Below are 14051 nucleotides of genomic sequence, written 5' to 3'. Positions count from 1 at the left end.
TGCAGAGCCACCCCCGCCTGGTGGCTATCACTATCGATTTAGCTTTGCCCGCTTGGAATTTCATGTACGTGTATTCCTGCAGGATGTGTTATTTTGAGTCTTGCTTCTTTGACCTCACATAATGGATCTGAGATTAATCCATGTTGTTTTGTGTGTCAGAAGTTTATTCTTTTTCCTGAGGAGTGTTAATCTCATTATATAATTGAACAACAGTCTCTTTATCTATTTGGATTGTTTCCATTTTGGGGCTACTATAAATACGACTGCTGTGAAGATCCTTGTGCAAGTTCTTTCATGTATCTGTGTTGTCATTTCTTTTGTGTGAACATCTAGACATAAAATTGCTGGGCCGTGGGGTAGCTCTGTATTTAACTTCAAAACACCAAACAGTTCTCAAAAGTGTTTGTAGCATTGTGTGTGTGTGTGTGTGTGTGTGTGAGTGTGTGTGTGTGTGTGTGTGTGTGTGTGTATAAATTTTTTTTTTCTTTTATGGTTCATGATTTTTGTGCCCTGCCCAAGAAATCTTTGTCCACACCAAGGTCTGAGAGATTGTCTTCTATATTTTCTTCTAAAAGTTTTATGGTTTTAGGTTTTACATTTAGGTCTATGAACCATCTCAAATTAAAATTTTTATTCAGAGTCAGAAAGGGTTTGAAATGCATTTTTTTTCCATACAAATATCCAGTTGTCTCAGAAACATTAAAAAAAAAAGCTTTCCCCATTAGTGAATGTGTAGCCCATTAGTTAATGTGATTATTGGTATGACTGGGTTTAAGTGTGCCATACATTTTGCACCTTTGTTGTACCTTTCTGCCTCCTTTGAGTTAACTGATTAGTGACTAGTATTCCATTTAATTTTCTCAGTTGCCTTTCTAACTCCTTTTAAGTACTTTTAAAAATTGATTTCTTTAGAGTGGGGCTTCTCAGTCTTGGCACTATTGACATTTTGGGTCAGATAATTCTTTGTGGGGTGTGCTTTCTTTTTTATTTAGCTTCTTTGTAGTTTGCTGTTCTTCTTGGTTCTATATATTAATATTTTCATAAAATTTGAGAAATTTATGGCCATTATTTTTTCAAATATTTTTCTGCCTAATTCTCATTCTATCTCTTTTTGGCATTAGAATAATGTGTATCTTATACTAGAGGCCCAGTGCATGAAATTCGTGTATGGGTAAGGTCCTTAGGCCTGGTCAGCGATCAGGGCTGATCTGTGGTCGACTGGCGGGCGATCAGGGGCCCCTACTGCTACCTGCCTTGGCTGGCCTGGTGCTGCCCGCTCCGCTCACTGGCCCCACCCCTCACTGCCACTGGTTGCCTCCCTCTGCAGGGTGACCTGCAGGGCCCCCACTGGCACCCACCTTGGCTGCCTAGGGGCAGCTCCTACGTTGAGTGTCTGCCCCCTGGTGGTCAGTGCGCATCATAGTGACTGATCATTCTGCCGTTTAGCAATTTGCATATTAGGCTTTTATTATACAGGATTTCATAGTATCCTACATGTCCCTGAGGTTCCATTAATTTTCTTGTCTTTTCTTCAGATTGGGTAATTTGTTTTAATCAAGTTCACTGACTCCTTCTTTTGCCATCTCCAAATTCAGTGAAGCCAATCCAATGAATTTTTCATTATAGTTATTTACTTTTCTATTCTTAATTTTCATTTTTAATTTTCCATTTCTCTGTTGAGACTTATCTATTTCCTCATTAAGCCCATAGTTGCATTTAATTCCATATTTATTGTAACTGCTGTGAGCCTACTAAGATCAGTATCTAAATACCTAAATAATTAAAAATGTGTGTGGCCTTTAGTTCCTATTTCTTTGGATCTGTGGCTAGTATTGGAAAAGTCTACAATTCCTCCTCTAACCCAGATGATAAATATCCATTCTGAAGTCTCTAATCATATCCTTCATTTCTATTTTAGAAATTTTCTACCCAGAAAAAGGAGTGGAAGACCAGAATTTCTGGAATTTATTTTCTACTCGGGCTATCAAATATTATTTTTAATGAAAAGGAGAAAAACAATCCAAGGCCACATTTCTCAGCTTTGTTACATCCAATTCCAATTTCAGCAATCTGGTGATTAACTTTTGTTGTTCTTCCTCTAGGTCCCTGACACTGTTCACATTTGAGCAATGTATATGTATATGTATATGTATATGTATATGTATATTTCACTGCCTTCAAACTCTCCAGTGTTTCTTCCTGCACCTTGTGAAAGCCCTTGCAGATGGATGTGCTTTTCTGAACCCTTTTCTTAGAAGAGTGTCATGCCATATTGCTCAAGTTTACATGTACGTATAGCTAATCTAACCCTTATCACCTAATACTGTTTATATGATATAAACTTGGTTAATGAGATATAAGGTTGGGTAAATGTTGTGTTAACAATAAACAATACTTGTTGCATGTATTTGTACACATTGCTTAAAGTTACCTTGTTTTGAACCGCAGCCAAGCTTATTCCTTTTCCAAATGAGAATGCCCCGTCTTGACATCTCCTATATCTCCTGCTTCTGTTATGCTTTGGTCTTACCCCTTGCCCATGAATTGTTTCTTTGCTTTCTGTGATTCTGAACTCAACAGCTACTCTAACTCAGATGCATTAGGTAATTACAAAATTTTAGGATGGAAGATGAGTTTAACCAAAAAAAGAAAAAAAAAACCAAGCAGTCCCATGTGTAAAGTCCAATAACTTGAATGCGTTTATTTTTGCTTTAATCTTGTCATCAAGGGTGAATCTTTAGCTGTTCAGTTTGTATACAACAACACAGAATTGGTGATTGCATGAACACATTAGTCTCTACAAAGCTGCATCTACCCCTAGCCTAGCACACATCGGAAGGACCTGAAGGACACGCCATGCATCTTGAGTGACCATGCACTGCCATGTACTCTGAGCTCTGCATCCAACAGACATTTTAACCTTGTTTCAAATGCCTCTTGGAGACAGAAATAGAAGAGTAGGTATAAAAACCTCTGAAGAGTAACAAGAGTAATGAAGTTTTGCCAAGGTTCTGTGGTATTTCTTATGGATGGTTCTCAGAAACTAACTTACCAGAAAGCCTGACTGAGTTGAGCAGTTCTTTTGACCTGTGATTTCATTATTCAGTACAATTTGAAGATACCTAAAAGAGAGCACTGACTTATAAATTATGGATCCTGGTATCCTATATAATAAAAGGGTAATATGCACATTGACCCTAACAGCAGAAAGACTGGGAATGACTGGTCACTATGACACACACTGACCACCAGGGGGCAGATGCTCAATGCAGGAGATGCCCCCTGGTGGTCAGTACGCTCCCACAGGGGGAACTCTGCTCAGCCACAAGCCAGGCTGACGGCTGCCAGCACAGCGGTGGTGGCGAGAGCCTCTCCTGCCTCCTCAGCAGCACTAAGGATGTCTGACTGCAGCTTAGGCCTGCTCCCTGCTGGCAAGTGGACATCCCCCGAGGGCTCCCAGGCTGCCAGAGGGATGTCTGACTGCCAGCTTAGGCCCTATCCTCCGGGGAGCACGCCTAAGCCAGTGGGTGGACATCCCCCAAGGGGTCCCAGACTGCGAGAGGGCACAGGCCGGGCTAAGGGACCCTCCCCCACCCCTGAGTGCACAAATTTTTGTGCACCGGGCCTCTAGTTGTTTTTTAAACAAATAACCTTTTATGGTTTTTCAAATAGCAAGAAAAGGCTGATGGAAAAAACTTCCCTGGTATTGAAGTAGGTATAGTAAAGGCTTATATAATGTTATTATTTCAAAATTCAGCAGAAAAAGAGATCAGAACTTTTGCTATATACCATTCATGAAAAAACAGTATTCAATTATGTGGGGTTTTTTTTTTCTCTTACCCTCTCCAACCCTCCTTTCCTTCCTTAATTATTTGGCTCCACCTGTGGTTTTAATCTTACCAAATCGGAAATTGGCTTCATTTCCTTTTATATGTTCTCATGCTTAAGAACAAAACCACAAACCTCCACTTCTGATCACAATGAGATATTCCCAATCTCTTCTCATTCACTTTCTATTATTTTAATTCAATAGGATTCTAATGTAACTTGGCAACAGCAAATATTTCTGGGATAAAGAAGCAATTGGCACAAACAGAAAGAGATGTCTAGGGCAGTGGTTTTCAACCTTCTGGCCCTTTAAATACAGTTCCTCATGTTGTGACCCAACCATAAAATTATTTTCGTTGCTACTTCATAACTGTAATGTTGCTACTGTTATGAATCGTAATGTAAATATCTGACATGCAGGATGGTCTTAGGTGACCCCTGTGAAAGGGTCGTTTGACCGCCAAAGGGGCCGTGACCCACAGGTTGAGAACCGCTGGTCTAGGGAAAATGACCAAAGAATTTAGAAAGAAGTGATGACTTCTGTGGTTAAAAACAAAAGTCTGGTGTTTAGTTTTGCTTTGCCATACAGAAAATAGGTGTTGCTATTCTTATTCAGAATACAAAACTTCCGTGCTTAGGTTCTAGAATGTCTAAAGTATGGCTACCAAATTTATGATTTCTCAAAAAAAAATCTGGCACTTAGTCTTCTGTTCATATTTAAAACCAAGAAATAACTGTATTCCTGAAATATGCCAATTTTCTATATAAGGAATTCACTAATTGATAAACATTGATGATGAACACTGTTCTGGGTTCTCTTTGGGGGCATGAGGTTGTTACACTAGTAGCCTCTTGGGACAGAAATGAAAACAGGCCACGGAGAGATGTTCTCCTTCTCCTTTTCTGTCCTTCTCTCCTTCCTCCTCAAGGATTGGGAGGGAGACACCTGGCTTTGGCGTCTACTGCTGAGCCCTTGAATAGATGCCCACCCCCTGGACAAAGGCTTTCAGTGGTGGCCTACCCCTCCCCTGGTCCCCACCTTCCTGTCTCACCCCCTCCCACTCCATCCTAGGAAAACATAGCTGACCAAACAAACACAGTGTAATTATCTGATGTAATTTGCTTGAATGTGGGCAAGATATTCCCAATCTTTTACCATTCACCCTCTCTTATGTGTAGGAAACACTTACTTTAATTCTGCCTGTCCTCTCAAATCTAAGCCCATTGAAGGAAATCATGAAAGGTGCCAATTTTCAACCCATTTGACCAATACTGAGCATTAGACTATCTGTGCAGCCTCCACTCCAAGGGCCCAGAAGGCAGGGATAGTGCTTGAGTGCCCGCCTCTAGATACACTCAATTAGACTATCTCTGCTTGGCATAAGGCAAGTGCTCAGGGAAGAAAATTAATAAAGGAAAGAATAAAATACATAAGCAGATTTGCTTAGAAAAAAAAAAAAACAGTGACTTTCCCAATTCCATCTGTTCACCAGGTAGATCAATCTGTTATAAATGCAAAGATGCTTATATTAAAGAGAAATACACCGTGTACTTTGGGCATATAGGAACTATGTATGTGAACACAGTTCACATAGAGGTGTTTTGGAATTAACTGTTTCATTACTATTTTTCAGGCTCGTCAAAATAATCATTCTTCTGAACTCACTAGAACTTCTTTGTTTTTGTTTTCTTTTTTCTGGCTGCCCATGGGGATGTTGAGGCATTGCAAAATAGATTTTTACTCTGTAATCTGAATTGAAGCTGTGCTAAGGACTATAAATCAAAACCATTGACTTTAGTAATTGAACAGTAAACTGGGGACAACATTGTAGATGTTAATGTTTCAATGTGAACATGCATTTCAGATCAATTAAAAAGGGCAAACAGCTTTCTAAAACAGAAACAAAAGTTATTGGGTTTTCTCCATTTTTGTATTTATTCTTCCATTTTCTGAATATATGCCTGAGGTAAAAGGGCAATAAAGATGACAAACACATAGACTGGTTGTGGTCTTGGAGCTCAAATATGGGTATTCTCACTGAAGTCCCCATGGTTCTAGTCCTCCCCCTCCCTCCCCACCCCCCATAGCAGGATTTTATACCTTTTCATTATTAAACTAAGCAGCCACTGTTTGTCCTTACATACTAAGGCAGATGGTAATTTAAAATTTGCACATGAGACATCATTCTCTTGGGTTAGAGATGTCTAATACATCACTTCTACAGGATTTTAAAAGCTTATATGAGCAAACATGACCCTTTGCATTATATGGATTAGAAATATCTCTAAGAAGCAAGAACATTCAATCACTCTGGAGTTTGTTTTTGTGAAATTCTGTTTTAAACTGAATACTCACTGGTGCTCATGTTGGCGTGTGGAAAACTACCGGCGTGTTAAACTCACTCTCACGTGTAGCTGTGACTGTCTACCTGACCTCAGTTTTATCTGGGCCCTCTGAAATGGAAGGTCTATCATGCAGTCTATTGTATTATTTTTTAAAATTCTAAAAAGGGGTATTTCCTTCTCGAAAATTCATACATTCTAAGGATTTAGGGTAAAACCATGTCTAGGGTTTGGATAGGGAACAGATTCTAGGACAGTAAAGGTAGTTTAGGACAGCAATAAACAAGACCACATCTATCCATTTTTATTGGGGATGAATGAAATAGGAAGTATAATCTTACTAGCTTTACAAATAGCTCAATGTTCATTTTCTTACTTCAATATTATCTCCTTCACATCAGAAAGAGCACAAATACCAGAAAGCATGATTCATGATGTAATAAAATGTCTTTTTCTTAATTTAAAATATTTCCTTTTATAGTATTCCCCTATGAGTTTGTCTTTTATATTTTCTTAAAAATGTTTTCTTTACATTCTGACTTTGATCACACTGGAAATTAATTTTGTATTTTTTTGATTAAAAATGTTCCAGACTATTTTTCTTAAATGGGATTCTGCCTGTGCCATCAGTCCTATAAGAGGAGCATTAGAATTTTGTCTTCATTAACATGTAAGCGAAGCATTAGTCAACTCTTCAGGAAGCCTTGCATTTGAATAGGTGAAAAGTGGGAACAACTGCCTTCTACTCATGTATATGCTGATGTCAAAAAACTCACTATTAAATACAACTTGTGTATGGTAAAAGTCTGATCATCCAAATTTTGGATAACCTACTTTTCACATTTTTATACTATCTGGGTATTCTAAAGGTGTTTTTTTACCCCTAATTCCTTGACTATTCTACCTTTGCTTCTGAATCAACACATTTTAAATTATGCATTATCTAATTAATCTAGAAATAGGTGGGGATACTAACGCATGATATCACATTTAACCTCTGAATTTCTTCATGACACGGTCCGTCTCCTACAGAGGCAGCCAGTGACCCAGCGAGGTTGTCCTGCCCCCTCACAGGCCCAGCCACAATCTGCTCCCAGGCCTTTACAGTAAGCTGCTTTGCTCAGAGCTAGGGACTCCGGTCGCTGGAGGTTTTTGAGATTAATTTGGATCTGGCAAATGTCAGAGGCCAGATTATAGGATTTTTAGAATAAATGGAACCACACCTCTAAATATAATCTACATATTTGCTGGCTGCTTGCTTGCTTGCTTTGGGGCAGAGTTTTGAATTGTGAAAATGCCTGTGATGCTTTGTTAAAATCAACATTTACTACCTGCTCTCTTCAAAGTCCTCACCTTGGATTTATTAAGGTGATTGTACAGATGATGGTGTGTTTTGTTTGTTACTAAACACATAAACATTGTCATAATCATCCCTTGGTTAAACAGTTTTCAGCTTCACAGTGGGAAAAATTAAAAACGGACAAAGCATCCACATTATTAAGAATCAAAACTTTTCCATATTAGAACATGTGGAGAAGCACATGTCTAATGGAAGCATTAGAGTCTCGACTGTCACCTGCCCTTTGTAATCTTCCTCTTGATCTAAGTGATTTTATTTTCAGTTCTTTACTATTTTGGGTAACGTCCAGAGGGCAAGTGTATTCCTAAATATTGGATGTGATTTTAGGTTAATGATTTTTCCCTAAATTCAGTTTGTACCATGTTTTTGACTAGATTTGTCTTATCTGTTATTTTGAGATTATCTCTCAGAGTTTCCAGAACCCATTGTCCAGGTCGAGAGTGACAATAAACCTGACATTTTAGGCAAGAGATAACTCACCAAACTTAATTCTGTATAGAAAATGTGAAGGGTGGGACAACATGGGACAGGGATTTTAGAACAAATGAGCTGTGATTTCAAATTATTTCACTGAATCTGGAAAGAAGAACAGAGGACAGTGTTAACAGTTTATAATTTTTCCCTCATTTTCTACTATTTTAAACTAGAGGCCCGGTGCACGAAATTCCTGCAAGAGTAGGCCTTCACAGCCGTGGCTGCCTCCCTTGCAGCCACAGGGCGGCTGTCTCAATCCCGCAGCTGCAGGCCCGGCTTCGTCCCAGAAGGATGTCTGGTCTAATTAGCATATTACACTTTTATTATGATAGATTTTTTTTTTACTCTCAATAGTGATGAAATGTAAAAATATTTATTTTGATTCACTCTGGATGGCAAAGACTCTTGCTGAGTATTCACATTGAAGAGGGAGACAATGGTTGGGGCTTCAGGTAGGATTGTTGAGCTTCTACTGTCCATGCGAGGCTGCTGATGGTCACAGTAAAGGATGCTATTTCTTAAAACTGCTTTCATGAACAGCTCAGCCTCTTACTTGAAAGGATTGGTGCTTCTAAATTACAAATTGTACTACAACTACAAAGAGTCATATCACAGTGGATGAAAAAACAGTAATATTTCCATTTAACAAAATTTCCCAAAGTGGGTCCTATGGAACATGAGCTCCTTGGAATGTTACTAAGTTTTACTCAAAAAAAGCTTCTGTGGTCAGATTAATCTGGAAAATACTACCCTAACTGAAATTACATCCGTGGTGTGCTTCTTCCCTTCTGTAGGACATTTAAAGTTCTGTGGAACTCACTTTGGGAGATACTGAGATTCTATTACTCTGGTGGTATGCAGCTAACTAGCTCAAAAGTCTAGATATCAATGATTTAATCTAGAGGCAGTTAAATAGGCCCCAGTGTGATATCTAGCAGGCATGTCATTTCTGGGTCAGGAATGCTGGAGTGATGAGCTAAGGCAATTTGGGGGGCATAATAAGGAAAGATCAGTCTAGAGATGGGTCAAAAGGAGGGAAAAAAATCTGAAATCATTGGAAACTGTTTACCCAGAGTATGTATTACTATACTTTGAAATGTACAATGAAATGTTGCGCTTTCTAAACCTTCTGCATTGATTCAGATTTAAGAGTTTGGCCTGAAAACAACTCGGGGGTGGGAGGAAATCAAGGTTTGCCTGGTAAAGAAAAAGTGATCACTGCCTTTCTGAATCCCTTGTGTATTGTCAGATAGCCCAGTGATATAGATATCCCAATTCAATAGTGTAATCAATCTCCTAAAATTACTTTAGGATTGAAATGATGATGTCATCACTCTCATGCAATCCTGTTTGCACAAAATGCACATGGGTTGACATCGTTCAAGTTGTATGAAATAAGGCCTGTTTTAACTTATCCAGATTGCATATGCCCCTTCACTCTATAAAACACTCTGAAATAAGAGTATTACATAGACAAGATTCAAGAGGCCACTGGTAACCAGTAATGTGTACATATGTGCATGAGAACTACAACTTCAGAGTTGGGCTAATGGGTCACATTAAATAAATGCAGGTCTTGGGAACTGGCTTTGGAATTTTCTATGTAAGTATCATTTATTCCATTGATTAGAGAATTGCAAATACAATGATTTTTTTTAAAATTTCCCTTCCTTAACACCCCCTGCCCTCCCCTCCAAATCCCAATCCATTTTAAGAATGGCCAGTGGAGCGGTAAGTAGCAGAGCAGCGCATGGAGGAGGCCTGGGCTTGGCATCTTGCTGGGGGCTCATGGCATGTGGTCATTCGTTCCCAGCTTCATTTCCAAAGGACTGAAAAACCATCCCAGATTTGGCACCGTGGGAGCTATTGGCAAGGTGAACTCGGGCTGGGGAGTCTGGGCAGCCTCGGCGACAATCCAAAGCTTTGGCAGTGCTGTTTAGGGAGGCTTCACATGCAAACTCCTCAACTCAGTTTCCCTAGTGGCTACATTCAACCTTCCCTGTCCCTAGAAGAAGGGAGCAGCCAGGAGCCACAGGGCACCCAGAGGGTGAGTCTGTAGACCCCCAACAGCTGGAGGAGGGTCAGAGAGAGCGAGCTCCAGGACAGGGGAAGGGAGCAAAATACTCTGATTGTAGTATTTTGTAGACATAGGTATTAACCAAAGTGCTACTATTCTGCCTAGAATTTCTATCTTTTAAAAATCTATATTACAAGCCAAAATGAGAGGAAAAAAGGGAATAGGAAATACACATACTACGTGGTTAAAGTCAGAAATGAATTAATTCTACAAAGCAAAACGTACAAGATGCCGTGTGAACCTCAGCTAGGGGGACAGTCATGCACTCCTGCCCTCAGCACCACCTACTGAGATGTTCTGCAGCAAACAACACTAACTTACTAATTTAACTTAGTAGCTTTTCTTTTTCATCTTCACCAAAACCATACTATTTTAATTTTGGACAACAACGACGATCATGGCATTTAAAAACCTCTTCCCTTGTGATTATGAATTTTGGAGTTAAAAATAAAAAAGGAAAATTGACTGTGTACCGTAAAATTAAAGAGCTTATTCTTGAACTTGAGTTGGATGATGGGCTTTGGTAACTTTCTGGAGTTAGATTATCCTAAATCTTCAGGCAAACTCAGGCCACCTGGCCTGATCATCCCACAGTGACCACAGTCAGTGTGTTCTCCACATTCCTCTCCTGACCCCCACCCCAAATACACACATCCAACTGTTCAGTGCCTCTTAATTAGGCAAAGAGCTTAGTCTACATGGTGGTAGGTGTTTTGTACTAGAACATTCTATGGCTAAAAAAATTATTAAGGTTCTAATCCTAATGTTGGAATTCTAAAGTCACAGTTTACGAAAATAATCAAAGCTCTTGGGATACTGTTATTCATTCTCATTGGAGTCAAAAAAAGGTAAGTGCTGGGAGGAATCGACAGACTGCAGTCCTTGGTGACCACGAGGGACTCTTCATCCTCCCGGGTTCTCTCTGGAACCTGCTTCAGAAAAGCTCCCCAGCTGCGGAAAGCGAATGGGGCCTTTGAGAAGCTATAATGACAAATGCCGACTCAGAAAGAACAGAGCCAGGTGGACACCCTGGCATTTCAGACACAGGGCTGGGAACGCACGGAAAATCCTGTTTGGCTGCTTGAGCCACCGCCGTCAGGCAAACAGGATGCCTGAGCATTTTCTGTCAATTAACTTATAAAATACTGAGATTGGAAATGTGACTTTGGTAATAGGAAACAGAGAGCAGCAAGCCTGGCCCCAGAATAACTCTGGGCTGCCTTACAATACCGGTTTGAGCTTGAATTCCCAACCCGCTTTGTGGTCACTGAATGGTTGGCCTGGGGAAGCTACCTGCTTCTCCACAGTCATGGAGAAGCGCATCCCGCAATTTACCACCAAACTCCAAAATGTGGGTGGGAACTCTGGCCTGGGTTTCGAGAAATACTCATGCAGTTCTGCTGCTTCTCAGAACACTCCTTGAAAGATACTTGAAAGCTACCAGGATAGGAGAAGAGGGGAAGGGCATAAAACTGGCAGCTGGAGCTCAATTCAGGGTAGTAACCTCCCCAACTTTCTCTCCCAATGCAAACAAGCAACTTCCCAAGGGGGCTCTGTGACTTATTCAGCCATTATTCCCCCCGCCCCCTATCTACCCTTAAAGATGGAAGGAATTATGATAACTGTGATTTGCTTTTCTGACTTCCCTTAATAGGTTTCTTGGTGACAAAAGACAAAAAAAAATGTGGCTTCCAGTTGTGAAGTTTAACAGCTGCCTATTACATACAGTAAGGTGTAAGCAAAAGGTTAAGGTCATGCAGGATTAGGATAAGTGCACAAAGACTGGCACAAAGACCGGCTAGAGGGTACACAAGTCTATATAAGGAATAAAGGGAGGAGGGAAAAGGTTACTTCTGCTGTGTAGCCGCTGCAGTCTCTTCTTCCCTCCGTTTCCAAGAGCAGCCACGGAACAGCAAACCACTCCAAATCGGTTTCTGGGCTGCTGCGGAGTGGAAAACCTGGGCGCAGGAGGGTAAAGCCTTCTCAGGGCAGCTCTGCCCTCAGTAAGAGAACTGCCACCCTGACGCGCAGGGGACGCCAGGGCCTGTCTCCTGCAGCTCTGGGCGGCCTGCCCTGCTCACTGCTCTAAAGTCTGATGCCTGGAGGGCCCTGTAAGGGATCTTGAAATCTTGAAAAGAACCTTAAAAGGGAGAACACATGGCACATATGCCATTCACATCATACATGTGACTCTACGACTAGATATTTGTACATTTTGAACGTTGGATGAAAGAATCGGGAAACATGAAAAAACTATCTTCCAGCCTCTCAACATCGGCCCTCTTTTCCTCGTCACTGGATACAGACCTAAGACCGCCAGGGAGGGGGCATCCCACGTCTGGGATGGGGGATCCTAACTGTAACTTCCACAGCTGCACGACATTAAAAGAGACCAGTGTGTTGAAAGTCCTTTAGTCTACGGCAGCTGAGCCCTGAAGGGCTCACTGCTCTTCTGTTTTGCTGCTATTCCTGAACTTCACCACCATGACTGTTATGTTGTCAGGGCAGCCTCTGTAAAATGACTGTAAAACTATGCTCTTGGCCCCAAAGTGAGGTTCATCCAAGCGCTCCTTGATGAACCGAACAGCTTCTTCATTGCTGAAAGCATCCCAGAGGCCATCCGATGCCAAGATCATGAACTCGGGCTGGAGCTTGTCCAGGTCGAAGGTCAGGATGTCTGGGTCTGGGATGACCACGTTGAGATTTTTCAGCGGATAATCCCCCAGGGATCGAGACATGGCCAGGATGCCCTGGACCCTCCAGGAGCCATTGAAACTGATGAAACCACCTGGGAAGAGAATGAGCTCATTAGCCTGACCAACAGAAAGCTCACACACTTGGTACATACAGTCTGGGCACATGTACAGAAGGCCGACTGTTGCAGGTGACATATCGCATGTGCTCCCCTCACCCCACCCTGGCACTGCCAGGAAGGAACAGCACCCCTGCCGCATGGCTTGAGGGTTGGCACTCTACCAGTAGATCCTCCTGCCCTCATCCTTGTATCTTAAATGACTTCAAGAAAATATCAATAAGAATAATGAGGGTAGGAGATGTGTGTGGATGAGGGCATCAGTTTTAACTTAACACCTTGACAGCTCAGTGATTGACAGTAGAAAGCTTTGAGGGTGGGGATTTGAGGAGAGTGGCAAAAAGGCAGGTGTTTGGGGACCAGAGACAGCGCTGGAATCCATCATTTAGCTTGAGACTGCCCTTCACTGTGCCTCTATAGTTCTCAAAACAGTACCCCAAATAGGATCAGGATTAAAAAAAACAAAACTTGTGTATTTTAGCACAGTGTTTCAAGGCTCAGCTTTTGGGTCAGGCTGCTTGAGCTCAATTCAGGGTGCCTATTCCTAGCCTATTTCCAGCTATATGTGACTTTGGATGAGAAACTCTATCTCTCTGATCCTCAGTTTCCTTGGCTGCAAAATGGGGACAATAATAGTACCTATTCCACTGAGTTCTGAGAAAGGAGTTATTCCATGTACATCACTTAGCACAGTGCCTGAATGTAACATGCACTCAATAATATATATTATTATTATTTTTCTTTAAAGTAATTAGAACTTTGTTCATTCACATATTATTTGTCAGGTAGTTATTAAATACATACTCCATGCAAGGCGATTTGCAGACTATAAAGTTGTGCAAGATCCAGACCTTTCTCTAAAGAACTAGACAGTCTGGCAGGAAAGAAAATCCGCGTGTACCAACAGCTACAAGCACAAAGTAGTATTCTCGCAGGAGAGACAAGCACCCCCAGAAGAGGAGGAAGGAATGATTTCCAGTTGTGATGATCAGGGCGGAGTGAGCATACAGCTGGGCTGGGGATGCCTGAGAACATTCCAGGAAGTATGGTCTAATGGGCAAGAGCGCGGGCTCTGGGGTCAGACAGTCCTGGTCTCAATTCGGGTCTCACCATTCACTAGCCACGCGTCCTTGTGTACACAAGCCTCTTGGAGGCTC

General features: G+C 41.3%; 1 protein-coding gene across 1 annotated transcript in view; it reads right to left on the bottom strand.

Moving 5' to 3' along the window:
• Positions 1-7043: 7043 nt before the first annotated feature.
• PPM1L (protein phosphatase, Mg2+/Mn2+ dependent, 1L) overlaps positions 7044-14051 on the bottom strand; it is a 241047-nt gene continuing 234039 nt past the window's right edge. The window contains exon 4 of the mRNA XM_005864127.2: positions 7044-12870. Within this exon, the coding sequence (XP_005864189.1) occupies positions 12524-12870 (347 nt within the window). The 3' untranslated portion in view covers positions 7044-12523. The remainder of the gene's footprint in view (positions 12871-14051) is intronic.

This window comes from Myotis brandtii, unplaced genomic scaffold (genome assembly GCF_000412655.1).
Source record: "Myotis brandtii unplaced genomic scaffold, ASM41265v1 scaffold186, whole genome shotgun sequence".
In the NCBI taxonomy this organism is placed as follows: domain Eukaryota; kingdom Metazoa; phylum Chordata; class Mammalia; order Chiroptera; family Vespertilionidae; genus Myotis; species Myotis brandtii.
The sequence above is the reverse complement of the archived record's forward strand: the minus strand, read 5'-3'. Positions and strand labels throughout refer to the sequence as shown.